General features: G+C 35.0%; 2 protein-coding genes across 3 annotated transcripts in view; one reads left to right on the top strand and one right to left on the bottom strand.

Annotated features, from left to right (window-relative positions):
- LOC139984044 (methyltransferase N6AMT1-like) overlaps window positions 1–3907 on the bottom strand; it is a 49289-nt gene extending 45382 nt beyond the window's left edge. The window contains exon 1 of one of the 2 annotated variants that reach the window (XM_071997695.1): window positions 3801–3907. The gene's annotated coding sequence lies outside the window, so the exon portion shown is untranslated. Of the gene's footprint in view, window positions 1–961; window positions 1310–3800 lie in introns of those variants that run through there. The other variant, XM_071997693.1, reaches the window with a different exon arrangement.
- LOC139984042 (fibrinogen-like protein A) overlaps window positions 1–20435 on the top strand; it is a 65415-nt gene that overhangs the window by 35586 nt on the left and 9394 nt on the right. Inside the window, exon 2 of the mRNA XM_071997692.1 lies at window positions 7292–7357. Coding sequence (XP_071853793.1) covers window positions 7312–7357 — 46 coding nt within the window. The 5' untranslated portion in view covers window positions 7292–7311. The remainder of the gene's footprint in view (window positions 1–7291; window positions 7358–20435) is intronic.

The raw sequence follows: 20435 nt of genomic DNA, 5'->3' as shown, positions 1-20435 counted from the left end.
CATGGGCGTGGCTTATGAAATACGTCACAGGCCGGCAAGTTCGTGACTTCGACTTCGAGCTCTTACGTATAGCTCTTTAATAATATACTCAGCTAATATACTCAGGCCTAATATACTCAGGCCTAAGACATGACTTCATGAGATCCGGATGATGATGTGCGACTGCTCCTCCCAGTCAATCGGGTCTTATGGAGCTCTTGAGGTAAATTCCATCACAAAATCAAACTGTGTTTGTTTATTAGATGTGTTATGAACCTCCCGTGTCTGGAAAAGTTTGGAAAAGAACCTCCCGTGACAGCAGGGTCTGGAAAAGTTATAAATGAACCTCCCGTGGTATTGATTATTACACTTCATACTACACCAGATAGGTCCACTGACCTTTCAATGCTAGAAACCTACAAAGATACATGTATTGTATTGTGCCCCATATTGTTTTATCCATCATTCTAAATTATTTGTTCATTTATAAATGAACCCCCTTTTAAAACGGCAGTAAGGAGCCTACGTGCTTTCATCATTAGTTCGTATTGTTACGGACTTGAAATATTCTACCCATTTTATTAAACAGTTGTCACTTGCGTCTGTATTAACTATAACCAGGGAGCTGTTACTGTTAGAGTAGCAGCTCCCTGCTATAACTATGCCTAAATAGCAATGTCCCTCTGTACTATACTATTTATTATACTGGTACGTGTACTAGAATCCCTGACATGTAACTTAATTGAGAACTTTCAGCACCCAAACAAACACCCGAGAGATATCACTGCATAGTCTGTGACGTGGACGTGGAATAAGCCGTAACAATTAACGACCGATAGTCCATGCCCATTATGCTAATATGGACGCGTCGAAGTGGGAAAAATAATTTCGCATCCAGCCTGAGTTTAGCATGACTTTGATAGAATACTAACTGAAAACCGAGTTATTTGTATAAACCGTCGTACAAACCCTGTGACGTTACCTCTAATTATACGGGAACTTCACATTTAAGCTTTCATACGAATTAGCTCACAGACCATCAGGATTGTTTTCTGGTAATGCACGTCTATACAGTTCGTTTGTGTACAGTTTGTAATGTGTAGTTAATTTTTGCACTGGTTAGTTTCAAAGTGCTTCGACAAAATAGCTACTTGACCTTAACGTTTCAGATACGCTTATAATATGAACTGCTTTTCCTTCGTGTTTCGGGGAGCTTGTGGATGAGTTTATTTGCTGTACCCACTGATCTTATTGTACAGATCAGTGGCTGTACCAAATATTTGATTCACCATGATGAGCGGAACACTCAGAATGCAATACCAAGTGTTTGATTCACTGTGTGCTTGGTAAGTGAAACACTAAGAATGCAATACTAATAAACGAAACACTCAGAATGTAATACCGTGTATTTGAATCACGTGCCATTGAAAAGTGAAACACGCAGAATGCAATTGTCCCACCGTGTTGTGTTTGAATGTGGCACTCAGAATGCAAGTACAGGGGCGTCGGAAGCTATTTGGGATAGGTACGGCAGATCAGAATGTGGCCATCTATCATCATGATCGGGCAGGGACGTAGCCAGGGGGGGGGAGCAGGGGGAGCGACCGCTCCCAGGCTTTCAGTGTCGATTTTTTTAAACTGTCGTTTTTTAGCATGGTATTTTGTCAGTGCTCACTTGATCTTGAATACTCGTCAGCTTCGTTAACTCGATTGTAATCGTAGTAACATTCACGCCTACTGATTCAACTACTTACTTAGTTTGGCAGATGCAATTAGCTAAATTTAGTTTATAGCCAATTACAAGCCTACAGTTGGCCACTGTGTAATAAAATATATATTGCCTACCTAACCGCACTCTATGGAATGCCACGAACTGTATGCACAACAACGTCGACAACGTTCGTTCTATGAGTCGTCCTGAGGTGTTGCACGAACAGCATGTTATGAAGCTAAGCTAGCAATCGTACGTGATACGCACTTCCTGTAATAATTATTACACTGCTAATACAATGCGATAACGATATTTGTTTTTAGGCCACTGCATATCTGGCAATATTACATAATATGAAAGTTTATGTTGTCCATCAGTTAAGTTCGTCAAATGTAATTAAGTCCAGACATTGGACAATAAACAAGAATTATCCTACTGGAAAAAATTGTAAAAGAGCACTATGTTTGTCTTTCTGATATATTATGTAAAAGAACATGTAAAAGAATTCAAACAGGAAACAAAATCTGCTGATTATGATATCATATGATCAGGGGGGGGGGGGGGGTAGCCAGTATGTAGCACTGTAGGCCCGGGCCTACACTTTTTTTGCCAAGTTATCTTTTTTTTAAAAACACCCATAATTCAAATCGATAAGCTTGCTGGACGAGTTTAAGAGTCTATAGACAGGAAAAACTATTGAAATGAACGTAGCAAGAATATGGCTAAATTAGGTGACCTATTCTTCTGTCATGTAGGCTGTCATTTCTATCGCGTGCCGTTTCATTCAACACTCTACCCGCCGAAAAAGACTAGGATCCGATCTTGTCAATTTTTTAACATGTAGTTAAGAACCCGTTTACGCAGATAATATTTCAGTTGAGAAAACAGTTGAGAAATTTGCATCAGATTGCAATCGTCGGATACCTCTCGCCTTCTCTTATTATGCTAACTTAAACATTTAATAGCTACAGTTGTATCAAAGACAATTACTGGCTATAGTTATATCAAAGACATTTCAGGCCTATCTTTGTATCTATAAGTATCAGAAGTTGAAACGTAAGACAACTCTGTACATGTACCTTACTAATTTTAAATACATTATGTAGTATTGAATTAGACATTTAATAGCTACAGTTGTATCAAAGACAATTACTGGCTATAGTTATATCAAAGACATTTCAGGCCTATCTTTGTATCTATAAGTATCAGAAGTTGAAACGTAGGACAACTCTGTACATGTACCTTGCTAATTTGAAATACATTATGTAGTATTGAATTAGACATTTAATAGCTACAGTTGTATCAAAGACAATTACTGGCTATAGTTGTATCAAAGACATTTCAGGCCTATCTTTGTATCTATAAGTATCAGAAGTTGAAACGTAAGACAACTCTGTACATGTACCTTGCTAATTTGAAATACATTATGTAGTATTGAATTACGTACTATTTTAACTCATTTGTTTTTTGGGTTTAAAAGTGATAATGAATGAGGTGTCTCAAGATAGGCTAGCAAGAGGCCAGGGAACCAGAATGAACACTCGGGAAGGGCCGTTTCCGGCCATCTGGGGGGTTTGTAAAACCAAAAATTTTCTTCTACGCTCCGCGCCAACCGATGGTGGCGCTCCGCTCAGATAGTCGTGCCTACAACTTTGAAAATCCATATCAATCGCAAAATGTGCTCCCCCCTTTCAAATTCCTGGCTACGTCGCTGTGATCGGGGGGATGTTTGGTAGGTCAAACTACGCGACGCGCCACCATAGATTGCTTGGCGCGTAGCGTACTGGAGAAAATGTTGATAAAAATGCCTCCCAGATTGCAGGACATGGCACTTCCCGAGCTTGAAAACAAAACCTCTGCCATGCAAGAGTAGTCACATTTAGCCTACTTTAGCCTACTTGCCGTCATCATTATTGAAAATTATTGAAAAATATACCTCCCAGATTCATTTTGGTTCTTTACTTTTTGCCATTTTTTTCCTTACTCTTAGTCCTACTTTTTTTCTTTTTTTTTGCGCCGTGAATATTGGTCCGGCGTTCGCCGGACCTACCGTACCGGCTTCGACGCCCCTGAAGTACACTACATGTACAATACTTATTTGTCATATTACCCAACGCAAGTGATGGCAGAACAAAATTATCCAGTCTTGGCTGATAATGGTGAAATCTAGTCTATTTGTATTTGTACGTGTTAAATGCAGGACACTAACTGACACATACTGTAGGCCTATATCTGGTGGCTGCTTGTTCATCTATTCACCTTCAGACCCAACAATTGTTGGGTCTGAAGGTGGTACCAGTGCCGCGGCGCGGAGAAGGAAATAAGAAAGTGCCTCTGTCCATTAGAGATAATGGTGGCTTTATTCAGCCCCTATATGTAATATAGTGAAGCTTTAGTCAGCTAATTATTTCCAAGTAGGCCTACTACTTTTGAGGCAAACATGGGAGAGTTAAGGAACAAGGCCGGGGTGCCCCACCACCTTTTGAGAAATGTGGATGTCTAGTTGTGTATTTGAAAATTTGCTTAAGATCTGAGAAAATGTGGGAGAAGACATTATAATGTGCCCCTGCTCCCACCCCCTTAATATCATGCCAGTGGGTTTGTTTGTACTTCTTGTGTGCAAGATGAAACTCCACGTTGTAAAGTACCGTATATTATGATTTTTGCGTTGTATTTGCAAAGAACTTATAAAATGAAGTATTTTTTAAAATGAAGCAATTTAATTGAAAGACGTCGGAAGAGAATGAGTCCACGAGTCGATCCACCAGTCCACGGGGGGGGGGGAGGCTAATCTGGCGTCAGTTATAAACTGCAACAAAGCCAGGTTCATATAAGTTTACCAAACGAGAAATGTTCAAGTCACGAGAAAACATTAAGTCTATACTGTCATATTTACATACAGACTCCAAGCCCAGGCTGCCGATTTGCCGTCATCTTCAGGGTAGCCTTCATCTACAATTAGAGTGTGCACGTCTGCCTAAGAGGTTAGCCTAACCATTGTCAGTAAATAGGCCTAAAATGACGTTTAGTGACGAATCGATTTTTTTGTTGTTGCATTTTCTGAGTCATCATTGTTGTTTTTTATGCTTGGCTGTTTAAGAGAATGAAACAAACTACTGATGGTCTAAAAATCTGGAGGATTGAAGGGGATTCAATGTCTTGTAGACAATCTTGCGCTGTTGCGCATATTTGAACGTAAAGTTATCAGAGATTTGTATAATAGGCTTACCACACATCTCATTTTCTGAATTTTAGTTTCAATAAAATACTCGATTCGAGTGTGGAAAAGAAACAACCCTCACAATGTTAGGGACATTTATGCTCATTAAAAAAAAAAAAATATGGTAATGTAAAAGCGGTTCCCTATACATCCCTTGTATGCTTAAATAGAGTAGCTTTGTCAATTAACGGTGCATATATAACATAACCATCATATGTGACTATCTTACTTCGTCAATTGTTTACATGTTGTATTACCACGTACGTTTGTACTATGGCACCTCGACAAAACTGGATGCAAGCTGAATGATTGTTATCCATTTATAACTTGATTGAGAGTAATGTTTATAATCTGTACTTAAATAGATTCTTACATGCATCTAGAAACGGAGGAAACATCTACGCGATTCTTAAGAAATATTGTAAATTGTGTGCAATTTTATGAGCAGCACATCTAAAAACCCAAAACGGTTGAAACAGCTCTTTACTTAATACTCTTTGTCGTTCCAAATATTAATAAAGCTCCTCCCATTTTACATTTGCGTGACACGTCCTATACACAATACACAATACATCAATCATAAATAGAAATTGAAAAGATGCGCGTATACGGTTCCTTTGTAATAGAAACTAAACGCCGTTGAATTGAATATTCATTTAATTGACCAAATAAGGCAGTCTCGGAACGTTGACGTTTGGGCAGAAGCCAAGTACATTAAGGAGTGAAATTATACCAACGATAGACACCAGAGGAAGCGAACCACAACTTACCTGCTCAATATGGAAATCAAAACTTTGTTTCGATGTCTTGTTTTTAGTGTGATTTGTGTTGCTGCATCTGTGGCAGAGTGTAGTAAGTATTCTTGTATTGTATTCTTGTATTCCAAAATGGTTGTTTCCAACAATTGTTACTTAAAATATTAGATGGAAAAGATCAGGATTATATAGTGTACCCTGTTGAGGTCGTATCTCCCAGTTGTAATATTTCTATCTGAAAATCATAATTCTGTTGACCACAAATGAGTTGCTTAGATCATGATGTAAGGACACATAGAGTTTGCATAGAGATCTAACGTCACTTTAAGTAAAAATGGTAGAATTATATAGAGATTACTATAAAATGTAATTATCCTATTTACTAATCAGGTGGGAATTGTGAATGGATTTAAAAATTATGTAACTTACACTGAATAACTCAACAGAGACCCCAAAATCTTTCTTTATAATCGAGAATAAGAACTTCAATCTGTGTATTTATTTTGATGTTTTGAATACAATTTCAAACAATATATCAAGTTTACCAACAGTAAAGTATGATTTAAAGGAGACACAAAATAGTATACACTCTTTAGCATATAAGACAGCGATCTTTATGAAGAACAACTCCCCAAAACAGCTAAGATATACCTCGTTCTGTTTGAGAGTTTAGTTTACAGGTAATATCAGGGAGTTCTCAGTTTGTTAATCTGTGACGTCATAGCGCAACTAAACCGGTCCTGTGGCCGAGTGGATAAAGGCGGTCGAAATGGGTTCGATACCCGGCCGGGTCATAGTAAGGTAGGTTTTTCATCCAAGAGCAATATACGGTTTTCCCATCTGAAATGACTTTCTGAAATTGAAAAGATTTCAAATTTGAGTTAAAATGTTGAACTGGAAGCCACCCGACGTGTAAGTTGTAATCCATAAGCCCTGCGGGTTTCTCCCATATTTGTGGTCGCTTAAGTGTCCTAAAAATAACTACTGATTATCATAACTTGGATTTGAATCGTTTGAAGTCCATTTTGTTGTTCGTTCGTCTCATATTTTCAAGGTAGAATGTTAACTGTGCTGACACTGCTGCCATAAATGCTATCATTATCTGAATATATATATTTAGAGGTTCATTAACTGTTAATGACTATTTGAAACATAAACATCCAATACATGAAATATTCGTTGCAATCAACAAAGAAGAAAAGCATAAACACTTGAAGCACATGTAGTTCTATAATATCATATTTCTACTTGATCAAATTTTCAGCCTCGTGTGCGAAGAAACACAAAATCTATGCTTTCTCTCAAATTGAATAATAATTGTTTTAAGCTGTTTGAGAACGTTGTTTTGACAGTTAAATCTATATACCGATGATAATGGTAGGGTTTTTGTCTTCTTTAGATGTTCTTTTCTACAGTTACATTAAATCCTTGTTATTGAGAGTCTAAGGCTACATACTACTAACATCTCGCTTATAAATATCCAATCCTGTAATTTATTCTCTTTGCTTGCCCAAAGTTGTTATTTTCGAAATTCAAACCTCCACCTAAAGTACTTTTATCAGGCATTGATTATGAAGAACTAAAGTAAAAAGGTGAATGAAATATGTCGTTTTGTTTTCTCTACAGAATTGTGTAAATTTGCTGCAATGTTTCCGGATGTAAAACTAGGTTGCTACAGTGATATGAAGAAAGGTAAGCTTTTTTTAAAGAGCAATTATTGCCTCTTTATTACGTCTGCCATAGATATAAAAATAATTTTGAGCTCAATAATTCCACATTTCTGAAAAAAAAATCCGCTTACTTTCGTATACATGGTGCAAATTCATACACATATATTAAGAAAAATGACGGAATGTTTTTATTAAATCATGTAAACGCAAAATCCTATTTTTTAAAGTAGTAGAGTGGTTTGGAGTGGCACTTACTGCCGTGCTCTGAATCGTTCGCTACGTTGCTTTGACACGATGTTTATTTTTTATTTGTTTTATTTACACTGTCAATTTACATTCTTACTCTTTTGCGACCCATTTCTTTTCTCTAAGTACGTTGAAATTTGATATTAGTATCATTGTTTTCTTTACGCCTACTCTTTGTCGTACTTATTTCGTTAAATGTGAAATAAATCTAAATCATTCTAAAGCTATGACAATATGTAAAATATTTGCTTCTATTATTCTCTATACTACTGTTGCTTTCTCAAATGTTAGCAGTTAGTGTTATAGTATGTAAGACAACTCCCATCTTGGAAAAAGAAGGCCTTAAATCTTGATGTTCTTGATATGACTTCACGTTTTCTCAACTATTCAAATCATCATTTCTTCCAAACCCCAATACAAAGGATCAGATGTTAAATGCATCTTGTAGGAGCCATTACACTCTCAATTTTTTTAGCTATAATTTTGCTATAATTTACTATGTATGTGATTGATATAAGTGGTTCACATTGTGTGTTTCCTCCATTCAAAACTTAAGGGCATTTCTAAAATAAGCATAATAAATATCACACATCACAAATGTTAAGATTATGTCCGAAAAGGAATCTTTTGGTCTTAAGAGTAAGAATTCCGACCTCACATACATAACAAATTTAATATGTTTGGCAGAAACTAAAAGCTATATATTTGCTGTAAGATTCCCTCAGAAATCACATGTATTTTTTTTATATGATAGTTTGTTGTTGGCATTGTTTCTTGAAGTTAAACTTCTAGTTGACGATGACAACTATTTGATATTGTCTAGTTTTCTATTTCAAGTACAATTTTTGAAATTCCAAAATATCTGGCAAGAAACTGTTAATTATTCTAAAATTAAATTGGAGGTTGGTGAAACAATCACTAATTCAGTAATAGGTCAATTTGGAGAAAGATATAAATACAGTTACTATCTCCAGCACAAGAAAGAGCACGAATGACGGCAATATTTCGTATTGTTATCACATATGTACACTCTTTAGTTAATACTTCATTCTTCTATTTGAAATGTTGCGAACAGTTATTGCGAGGAATGTTATATTAGCGGGATATTATGTTTGTTCAATTTGTTCAATGTTTGTTGAAAACCCCACATCAATATGTTGTACATAACTGTAAATATGGGTTTTTGAACGTGAACTCAGTTTACCTGAAACCGTTTTCCAGATAAACACACATACGTACACTCTTTAGTTAATACTTCATTCTTCTATTTAAATTGTTGCGAACAGTCATTGTGAGGAATGTTATATTAACGGGATATTCAGGTAGGAAATATGGTGACAAAAGATACACAAAAAAGTTAAATGTTTGTTGAAAGCCCCAGTCAATATGTTGTACATAACTGTAAATATTGGTGTTAGAACGTGAATTCAGTTTACCTGAAACCGTTTTCCAAAAAGTGGATGAAAGTCGGTTATCTAGGATAACTTCATGCAGGATATTTTTCTTTAGTTTTCTAGTATAACCTTCTTGCTGATTTACAACTACAATGTCACATTAGTACATTTGTACTTCTGTATCAGTTTTGTATGTATATACAACTTGTTTCCTGTGTAATATCATTAATAATTGATTGTGTACGTTATGTATGTATGAATGTATGTATTTAGGTTACTCTTGCAAGCAGGAACTCGCGAAGAAGCAATCATTGGCTTATCAAAGCCGCAAGCTGACCGAAGTCAGTCTCTTACATTCATATTTAACGTCCATGATTGTAAGTTGTCAATTGTTTACAACTCTGTAACTGAACGACATGCATTAATCTTGGAGTAACTTGAACTCGGGACATTATGATTGAAAGGCACCGGCGTTAACTACTGAGCTAACGCTCCTTAAAACGTAAGCTTTTGAAGAAAAACAAAGACCTTTTCAATTGTCATTGACAAAAGAACACTAACTCGATTATACACTATCTTACACCACATTACTTTAAAAATGAGAATCTTTTTGATAGATAATGCTATCCTGAAGTGGATTTAAATCGTCGCTGGTGAAAGCTATTCCTTCCACCAAACTCTCCCTATAAGCAGGCTCATCCAGCCATATACCTCTTCCCGATTGAGAATCATGAGAAATAATATTACAACTGGAATCATGAGGAACTTATATTAAAACTGGAATCATGCTAATTCTAGTGGCGGTTGTACCGCATCATATATAGTTCCTGCTTTATTAAAATTGGGACAGTCATATATAACAAAAGATGAATCTCTTTAAAAGATTTTTTGGTTGGTTTCATTTCTTCAGCAGGTGATCTGCATGTGGATCAGGGGTTACAGCGCTTGCTCCATCCTCAGCAAACTAAATATTCATATATTATAGAGGTCAACAATTATGTATTTCTTTATCCAGCTAATTCTTCAATGCACATTAAAGCCCACACACATTGCTTTAACCACGCCTATATCTCCAGTCACAGCACACTCATTATTTCACTCAAAGGTTTTCCCGCCTTTTTATGTAAACTTCACCTCTCGCGCGCACGTCAAGCAGAGGTAGACAACAACAGTTGTTCATCGCACAACCAGTGAGCCAAACAACGGGGCGCGGCTTATCACAATGGCTTATCATATTTCAATATCATTGACTGTACTGAGCTGGAGTTGTGCAAAGCTGTAACCCCCGATGAATATGTGAGGAATACAAATCCGGTCACCTATGCAATCCCCAATTTTCTACATACCGTTAATATGGCGGCGGAGGTAAACTTTTATTCCTTGTTCTAGTTCCTTTGTTGAGGAATGGGGAAGAGGATGGATCACTTCACAAAAGATTTACATGCAAGAATATCTGAGTTGTCTTACAGAAAGCTACAAAAATGTCTAATTATTAGGCCTAATGTGAAATAATATAGTCGGATAACCATAGGTCAAACATCGTCTTGAAGCGATTACCACACTAACTGCATGGGATATCTTCGCCAGACCATTGATGTTAATAAAAAAGACTTTAATAAGTAAGAATATTGACAACCTCAAAGTCGGTCTAAACCTATACCACGCGTGCTTTAATGATTTGTGGAGACTTTACTGCTGTTTAATCTGTCGATGTATTCGTCGTAAGTAAAACCTTTTTTAAATCTTGTAAAATAAACAAATATGATATTTACTACATTACTGCAATTTGTTCTGACAGATATTACGTATGTTACCATGACAGCATGGATGGTATTATGGTATTTCATACATATAATAAAGTAATCACTTTTCATATTTCATATCAAGAGGATGGTTTAAATAGGTTAAAGATAGGTTAAAGAGGTTTATTGTATTCTTAGAAAAGAACAAACAATCTGACATGAAAGGTATTGTTCTTTTCTAAGATATATTCATCCCTGGATGTTTGATTGAACATCTCAATCTCGATCTGTAATAATCCTTTATACTTCTGTCTAGCTATCAATTGATTTTAATTTATGACTGTTTACTCTGCTGATATTCATTCGATCAAAAATATTATAAATTGTCGGATTTAATTACGAAATTTTCTAATAAACTAAGAGCATATGTTGTAAGAAAAGTACCAATCACGTCGATACTCGCTGGAAGTATCTTCAATTTGGTTACAGTATTTTATCCTGACTATAGGTCTAGGCCGTGATGATGCAAGCAATTTCTCAACGAATTAACAGTACTTGTTACTTAACGATGTCGATTAAACACAACAATTTCAAGCATAATAACATTCTGATCAAGGAAGTATACATCGTAGAAAGAAAACGAAGACATTATTATTATTATTGTAGTCTGAATTCCATGTAACGAGCCCCTCAGACTGTAAACTTAATATAGACAACTCAAACGTATTTACTAAAACCGGAAAGAACCATTCAACCATTTGTATTGCTTATATGTAGCAGGAATAAGTAAGAAATAAAAACTGATTAAATGATAGGCCTAAGTCATTAAACAGATCCATCGTGTGTTTCGCTAACCTCTTTAAAGCCGTAGAAGAAATGATTATGTAGGGAAAACATACTATGAAGACAGTTAAACAGTTCTATGCTCATGTAAATATGAAGAAATGTAATATTCATCACCATCACATTGATTACATGGCGGAATATGGTCGTGCTTGATATTTTGTTCCTCGTTTTATATCTGTATTTATATGTTTGCACTATGTCTCTACTCTATAAAGTCGAATGACCATAAATCATCCATAATGGTAGTCCTTGTAACGTCTAATTAGTACACTATCCTGCATTTTAGTGTCTTTTTTATATAGTGTCTGAAATATAATGTACTAATTAATAAGTTGTCCGCAATGGGTGTCCACAGTACATCAACTGACTGGTTCCAATCTTATCTTTCTGGTAGACGGCAAGTTGTTAGCATAAATAGAGTTGAATCTGATCCTCTGACCATCACTTGCGGGGTGCCTCAAGGCAGTATATTGGGCCCCATTTTATTTCTTTGCTATGTAAATGATATGCCAAACTCCATCAATTGCTTGCTTTTACAATATGCCGATGACAGTGCTTTAATTTACTCTGACAAAGATCCTGACAATATTGGCAAAAATCTTACATCTAACCTGGAGAATGGCAATAAATGGCTCATTGAAAACAAATTGTCGTTACACATGGGTAAGACCGAGTTGATTTTGTTTGGGACGAAACGTAAACTTGGTCAGTATACTGACTTCTCAATTGTTTGTAATGGTCAGCTGATTAAGGCCAAACATTCTGTTGTTTACCTCGGTCTGGAGTTAAACCAATACCTTGATGGCGAACAAATTGTTCTTGGCATTATTAGTAAAACAAATTCTCGACTCAAATTCCTCTACAGGCAAGCTAATTATTTTAATCAAAATGTGAAAAAGACCATCTGTACAGCGCTTGTTCTTTGTCTGTTCGATTATTCCATCTCATCTTGGTATGGAGGTATATCTAAGTACCACGCTCGTAGATTACAATGTGCCCAGAACAAAGTTATCAGATTCATTCTGGGTAAAGATTTTTATTATCACAATAACCATGCTGACTTTAAAACTCTTGGTATTTTGAACATCAACACTAGGGCTGAACAGCTTCGTCTTAATCATGTTTTTAATGTTTTCCATGGCACCTCTCCAGTTTATATGAGGGAGAGTTTTATTAGAGTAAATAGTGTTCATAGCCATAACACAAGAGGCAGTATTTTTAATTTTCAACTTCCCAAAATTAAAACGCACAGTGCTGGGTCTTTTTATTACAATGCAATTAAAAACTGGAACAGGCTACCTGAAAACATAAAATCCATCCTGCTGAAATACAATTTTAAAAAAGATGCCAAAGCCTACCTTTTAAATCATATGAATGTCTAGCTTGTAAATATCTTTCTTTTTTACAGTGTTTGTATGCATGTTTTAGATGTTTTAATAGTTTATTTCTTATCTTTTGTATTTTTATGGTTATAAGGACCCCTTTGGAAATAAGCTTTTAGCTTAAAGGGTTATCCTTGGCATGTTATTTTCTTTTTGATGCATTCAAGTATATTCCCATCCTGTATTTTAAATGTTTATCTTTATGTGCAATTTTTGTTTGTATGTAGATGAAGAATGATATCTTGCCGAATAAAATAAAATCAAATCAAATCAAATCATATTTGACTGATAGCATAAAGGTTAAAATAAAGCAATGCTATGCCATAGCACGATTAATTGAAACGACACCGAAACTGTACATAGCTAACTTACCAAATTAATATTTGTATAAATTCTTAATTGCATTTTAATGTAACAGTTTTACAATAAGCTCACCTGACATTCAGCATCATTAGTAGAAATCTCCGAAGAAATGTAATACAGTGATATAAACATGGCAACACAAGAACGGGAATTAGTCTTTTGGAATGCGTTTATCATGTATTATTTCTTTTCTATATCGTGCAAATTGTATTATATTAATCACGCATAAAAACGTATGCTTTTGTAACAAATGGTTATGGGTTTGATACCATTGATACATCAAATTTGTTATTATTAGATATAAGTTATTATTCAAAAGTATGATTTGAGACAACTCGAAGATCAGTTTAAATCATGAAAAACAGGGTGAAAAAAGAGGGATGGCGGTTAATGAAAGTCTATAATAGATATGAAATATTTCGTTCATGCGATTGTTATATATTCTGCTTAAAGGCATTGAAGACCCGCCCCCAAACAGCGTGCCGCCATCTTTAAAAAGTTAACTTTCCGTTGCTTGCAAGTTGAAGTTTTTCTCTTGTCGCTACAAAATGCAGACAGTAAGGAAACGTGATACTTTTTTAACTTTAGCTGGACCTGAGATGTCCATCTCTGTATCGTTTGTACACTGTGCTGTGGGTATTGACCGCAGCTGTATGTACTGACTGTACACTAGTGTCTAATTAACGACGGTAGCAAGCTGTGTGTGTATTTTCTGGGATCGGTGGTGGCGTCTAACACTTCTGTTACACCTCATTCGCAACTAGGTCAGATTACCGGCATTAGACGTTTCTTTTTGCGCGAGTCTTCACACCCTTTAAGATCATATGTTTAAAACTGTAGCTGAAAACACACATTGGAAATGGGATATAATTATTAAGTCGAATTGTGGAATTAAAGGTAGAAATACTGATAATTTAAACTCTAAATAACCTCATATATACTTGGATAAAGATTAAAAAAAAACGTTTAACTAACCGGACTGATCGTAGCCAATGAGATTCGTAAATTCCAAATAAGTCTAGGACATCTCTTGGAATGGGACCGAAATGTTTACATTATCTGGACATTAATTAAAGTGTACTGAAAGTGAGCCGAGAAGCAAGGTTTATTCGAGATATTAATATGTCGCTCGAACATGCACAACTATTCAATGACTGTATTCAAGAGATCTGCTTAACAATGACTGTGTTCAACAGATCTGCTTTACAATGACTGTATTTAAGAAATCAGCTTAACAATGACTGTTTTAACAGATCTGCTTTACAATGACTGTATTCAACAGATTTGCTTTACAATGACTGTATTTAAGAGATCCGCTTTACAATGACTGTATTAAAGAGATCTGCTTTACAATGACTGTATTTAAGAGATCTGATCTGCTTTACAATGACTGTGTTCAAAAGATCTGCTTTACAATGACTGTATTCAACAGATCTGCTTTACAATGACTGTATTCAACAGATCTGATATACGATGACTGTATTAAAGAGATCCGCTTTACAATGACTGTATTCAACAGATCTGCTTTACAATGACTGTATTCAAGAGATCTGCTTTACAATGACTGTATTCAAGAGATCCGCTTTACAATGACTGTATTTAAGAGATCTGCTTTACAATGACTGTATTCAACAGATCTGCTTTACAATGACTGTATTCAAGAGATCTGCTTCACAATGACTGTATTTAAGAGATCCGCTTTACAATGACTGTATTAAAGAGATCTGCTTTACAATGACTGTATTTAAGAGATCTGATCTGCTTTACAATGACTGTGTTCAAAAGATCTGCTTTACAATGATTGTATTTAACAGATCCGCTTTAAAATGACTGTATTCAAGAGATCTGCTTTACAATGACTGTATTTAAGAGATCTGATCTGCTTTACAATGACTGTATTCAACAGATCTGCTTTACAATGACTGTGTTCAAGAGATCCGCTTTACAATGACTGTTTTCAAGAGATCTGCTTTACAATGACTGTATTCAAGAGATCTGCTTTACAATGACTGTATTTAAGAGATCCGCTTTACAATGGCTGTATTAAAGAGACCTGCTTTACAATGACTGTATTTAAGAGATCTAATCTGTTTACAATGACTGTGTTCAACAGATCTGCTTTACAATGACTGTATTCAAGAGATCTGCTTTACAATGACTGTATTCAAGAGATCTGATCTGCTTTACAATGACTGTGTTCAAAAGATCTGCTTTACAATGACTGTATTTAACAGATCCGCTTTACAATGACTGTATTCAACAGATCTGCTTTACAATGACTGTATTTAAGAGATCTGATCTGCTTTACAATGACTGTATTCAACAGATCTGCTTTACAATGACTGTATTTAAGAGATCTGATCTGCTTTACAATGACTGTATTCAAGAGATCTGCTTTACAATGACTGTGTTCAAGAGATCCGCTTTACAATGACTGTTTTCAAGAGATCTGCTTTACAATGACTGTTTTCAAGAGATCTGTTTTACAATGACTGTATTCAAGAGATCTGCTTTATAAAGGCAGTAGTATAGTATACCCTTTTCGCACCCCTTTTGGAGGTGGAGGTGGAATGAGGTGGATTTGTTGGGGGCGTCCGTCGTGTAGAGTTCGATGCTGACAGCCCTATGAAAGGTGCGAACAATGCACTCGTTGCTTTTATTATAATTATTATTTCTAACTTTGGTTTATCCTATTTAAGTATTAAAAAAATAATATAATAATAATAGCTTATTAAACTTCATGATTGTTAAAACAAAACAAAACCGCATGAACTATTTTCTTCAGACCATTGCTTGTAAGAGTTAAAATTTAATAATTAAGAATACTAATTTAATAAAAATTGAGCCAAACCTAAACCAGACGTAATCTGATGAATTGTTGAAACTTCATATCTGTTTTAGTTGGCTTTCCGATTTATTCTTCGCAGGAAAATCGAAGATATATATTTTGAATGATACAATTGTGACATCTACCATGATTATTGCAATTTTCTATGCAACAATATTACTTATGTTGCCATGACAGCATTGATAGTAGCATCCGTCCACAATACAAATAAGAATGGAGTCACTTTTTATATTCCAAACGATTCCATATTTTCAATATTTACATAAAGGCATTATGTTTTTTTTTCTTTCTCGGTACGCAGTTAATCACCTATCACATTGATATTCGCTGGAAGTAAACCTATCATTAAACGCAAAGTGTTCAAACATAATAACCGTTTGATGAAAGATATTAGAGAATGAAGAGGAAGATATCAATATATTTTTGATGCAGGCCAAATGAAATCGTACTGAAACCAGACAGAGCGCTTAACAGTTTGTTTTGCTTTTATGTAGAAGAAGAAAAGTAAACCAAACACTGATTAAATGATAAGTTATTACCACAATCCATGTTCAGTCAAGCTATCCTCTTTCTAGCAATGAAAGTAATGATTATGTAGGGAAAACATACTATGAAGACATATATACAATAAATATTCTATGAATCATGTGAAAATGTATATACATGAAAAAAAAAATCGATTGCATCACGGAATATGGTGGTACTTAATATTGTCCCTTTCATTTTCCTTTGTTAGCTATTTGTTAGCTAGAATAGAGGAGGGTGGGTTGATCAGTTCACACGTGATTACTTGAAATTAGATTTGATCTCTCTTAAGACTGCACAGTCGAGTAACCATGAAACATCCATGTTGATAGGTCCTTGTAACGTCTACGTAATACACTATTAGTGTGTCATTTCTATATAGTTTCGGAAACATGGTGTAATATTTGGAGAATGACATTAAACTTAAATAAAGCAATGTTCTGGGATTTAACGAATAAGTGAAAAGTCCTCAAATTGCATAATAATTACTATGTTAAATTAATCTTCGTACAAAACTCTTCATTAGCTCACCTGACTTTTTCGAATCATTACTAAAAACTTCGGAGAAATAAAATACCATGACAACATCCGACCGACATGGCGCTTGCGGATGCCGTTGACAATTTAGCACAAGCTATAAACAAAAATCGTACAGCCATTTGTGTATTTCCTGACTTATCGAAGGTTTTCGATACTATAGATCATACCATACATTTTCATAAATTAAATCATACGGTATTAGGGGCTTATTCCTCGATTGGTTTGTTAGCTATCTTTCAAGCAGAAAACAATTTACTTTTTTCCAGGGTAAAAGTTCTGATGTTTTAAAAATACAGTGTGGTGTTACCTCAAGGTTATATCCTTGGACCCCTTCTTTTTATTATATATATGAATGATATTGGTAAAATCTATTCCTAAGCTTCTATTGTGTTGTTTGCTGATGATACAAATATCTTCTTTTCTGATTACAACTATGAACGTCTGCAACAAACCGTTCGTACTAATTTATATACTTTCACAGATTTGGTTTGCAGCAAATAAGCTGTCCCTTAATATTGATAAATCAAAGTATATCGTCTTCAATGCAAATAGAGTTATGGCTAACTTCAATATTGATGTCAATGGTAAACCACTGTAAAAGGTTGATTTCGTAAAATTCTTAGTTGTTTTAATGGACTCCAAGCTCACTTGGCGTGAGCACACTCGCCGTATTTCCTCTCTTGTTCTTGCAAAAGGCGTAGGCATCTTGTCAAAACTTAAACACATCCTTCCTAGGAACGTTCTAAGGTCTCTTTATCAAACACTAGTACTACCATACTTGACTTATCGTTGTATCATTTTGTCTGGCACAAGTAATCATTTGTTCAACAAGCTAACTATTTGACAGAAAAGAGCGATCAGACATATTACTCTCTCTCACCCAAGGGATCACACAAACGTGTTATTTAAGTCTTTGAATTTACTGAAGCTTACTGATCTGTTTAGTCTCAATGTCCTCAGTTCTGTGAATGCCTTCTTTACACGAAATGCTAACAGATACTCTGAATGCCTTCTTTACACTAAACTCAACATCCACACTCACAATACTAGGCAAGCTAAGTACCTGCACTCAAGACAATGTCACAACAACTTCTCTAAAAATAGCTTACATCATCGGGCCATCGCACTATGGAATCCCCTACCTCGCACTTTAAAGGCGATGCCTTCTTTAGTTGCTTCTAGAAAAAGCTTACAAAAGCACTTCATCAACATGTACTAGAACTGCGAAATGAAACGGGGGGGGGGGGGGAGGGAAGGGTGGTTCAGTTTGTTTTGTTTTTGGGGTAATCTTTTCTATTTGTAAAGTTCTGTATTTTTTCAGGGAGTTTCACTACCCGACAAGCCCTATAGGTTTTTTTAGAACACTTCCTTTAACAAGTTTTGTTTCTTATCTCCTTCTATGTCATATGTCATACTTATGTTGTGATAGAACAAAAATAAATAAATGAAATGAAATCATTTGACAAACCCATCAATAAATTATCTTAAATTTTGTAATCATGGTTTGAGGGCTACAATCACATGACTACGTGATTTTCTTCAGATATGTAGTTTATTTAAAATGGCAATCACCAATCGCGCAAATAAAAACATTCGGATTTATGACAAGAATGGACAAATAGTCTTTTTTAAGAAGAACTAATTTGCTTTGGAGTAGAGTTTAATTGTTTTAGGTTTCATTAATGTTTATATCTCGTAAAGTACAATATAAATTAATCAAGCATAAAGACGTATAAATATGTGACAAATGTAATTGTTTAAGAAACTATTAATATCTGAAACAATTTGTGTGATTTTAAGATAATACATGAGTCGCAGCTGCGTTCTTTATTGTTCAAAAGTTCAGACAATTAAAATTAAGGTCACATTAAGCAACGTCTTGAAAAAGGAAAATAAAACATTTTGTTGAGTGTTTCTGCAAATATATAACAATTTGTAGCAACGGAGACGGCAGTCAAAAACACATTGTCTATTTCATAGATATGAAGTAGCCTCTATTGGATTGTTTAATTTGCTGCTCAAACTCAAATGTTTAATCACGTGGCTCAAGAAATACGTTGGAAATAGGATATAATTATTGATAAGGCGAATTTCGAATTTTATTTAGAAAATGTGATAAAACGTTGCTAATTAGTTATGATCACATCTTTTGCCAAATGAATCAGGCGATAATGTTAAATATATTGTTGGCATGGTAACATGTTGTAGACTTGTTTACATGGCAACATCTTATAGACTTGTTGACATTAGAACAAATAACTGTAAACGATTACAATGTAAGCGTTAGCCTAAGTGTTAATTATCGAGATAGTTCGTTAATAACATAAAGGTTATCGTCCAAGGAAACAAAGACAATACAGCAAAAAAAAAATGTTTTTTTGAAGAACTATGTTATAATAAGAAAATACCGAGCTAAACAATAAACGAACGAAGGGGAACATATAATTAGTAAAATTTTTCAATACAATACGTTGACAGATGTAATGAATATGTATAACGTATACAAATTGCAATTTGTGCGTACAAAAACACAAAAACAGCGGCATTCTTGTGAACCACCTCCAAAACAATTGGCCTAAATTAACAGCTGTAGACATAACAAAGATTGACCAGTTATACTATAAGGTATATGGATAAACAGTTAAACTGGCAGAGAGAAAATAGTCCAACCAGGGTAAAACACATCCGTTTAAATAGCATGAACCAGATGTGCTACAACGTATTTGGATAAGCTTTAAGCTGGCAGAAAGAAAGAAGTTACTCATGATATAACACATCTATGGACAAAGCATAACCCAATGTGCTACAAGGTATTTAGATACACTTTAAGCTGGCAGAAAGAAAATAGTTACTCATGATATAACACATCTATGGACAAAGCATGACCCAATGTGCTACAAGGTATTTGGATACACTTTAAACTGGCAGAAAGAAAATAGTTACTCATGATATAACACATCTATGGAAATAGCATGACCCAATGTGCTACAAGGTATTTGGATACACTTTAAGCTGGCAGAGGGAAAATATTTACTCATGATATAACACATCTATGGACATAGCATGACCCAATGTGCTACAAGGTATTTGGATAAACTTTAAGCTGGCAGAAAGAAAATAGTTACTCATGATATAACACATCTATGGAAATAGCATGACCCAATGTGCTACAAGGTATTTGGATACACTTTAAACTGGCAGAAAGAAAATAGTT

This window comes from Apostichopus japonicus, chromosome 17 (genome assembly GCF_037975245.1).
Source record: "Apostichopus japonicus isolate 1M-3 chromosome 17, ASM3797524v1, whole genome shotgun sequence".
Lineage (NCBI taxonomy): Eukaryota > Metazoa > Echinodermata > Holothuroidea > Aspidochirotida > Stichopodidae > Apostichopus > Apostichopus japonicus.
Note: the sequence above shows the minus strand (reverse complement) of the source record. Positions and strands in the feature narration are given on the sequence as shown.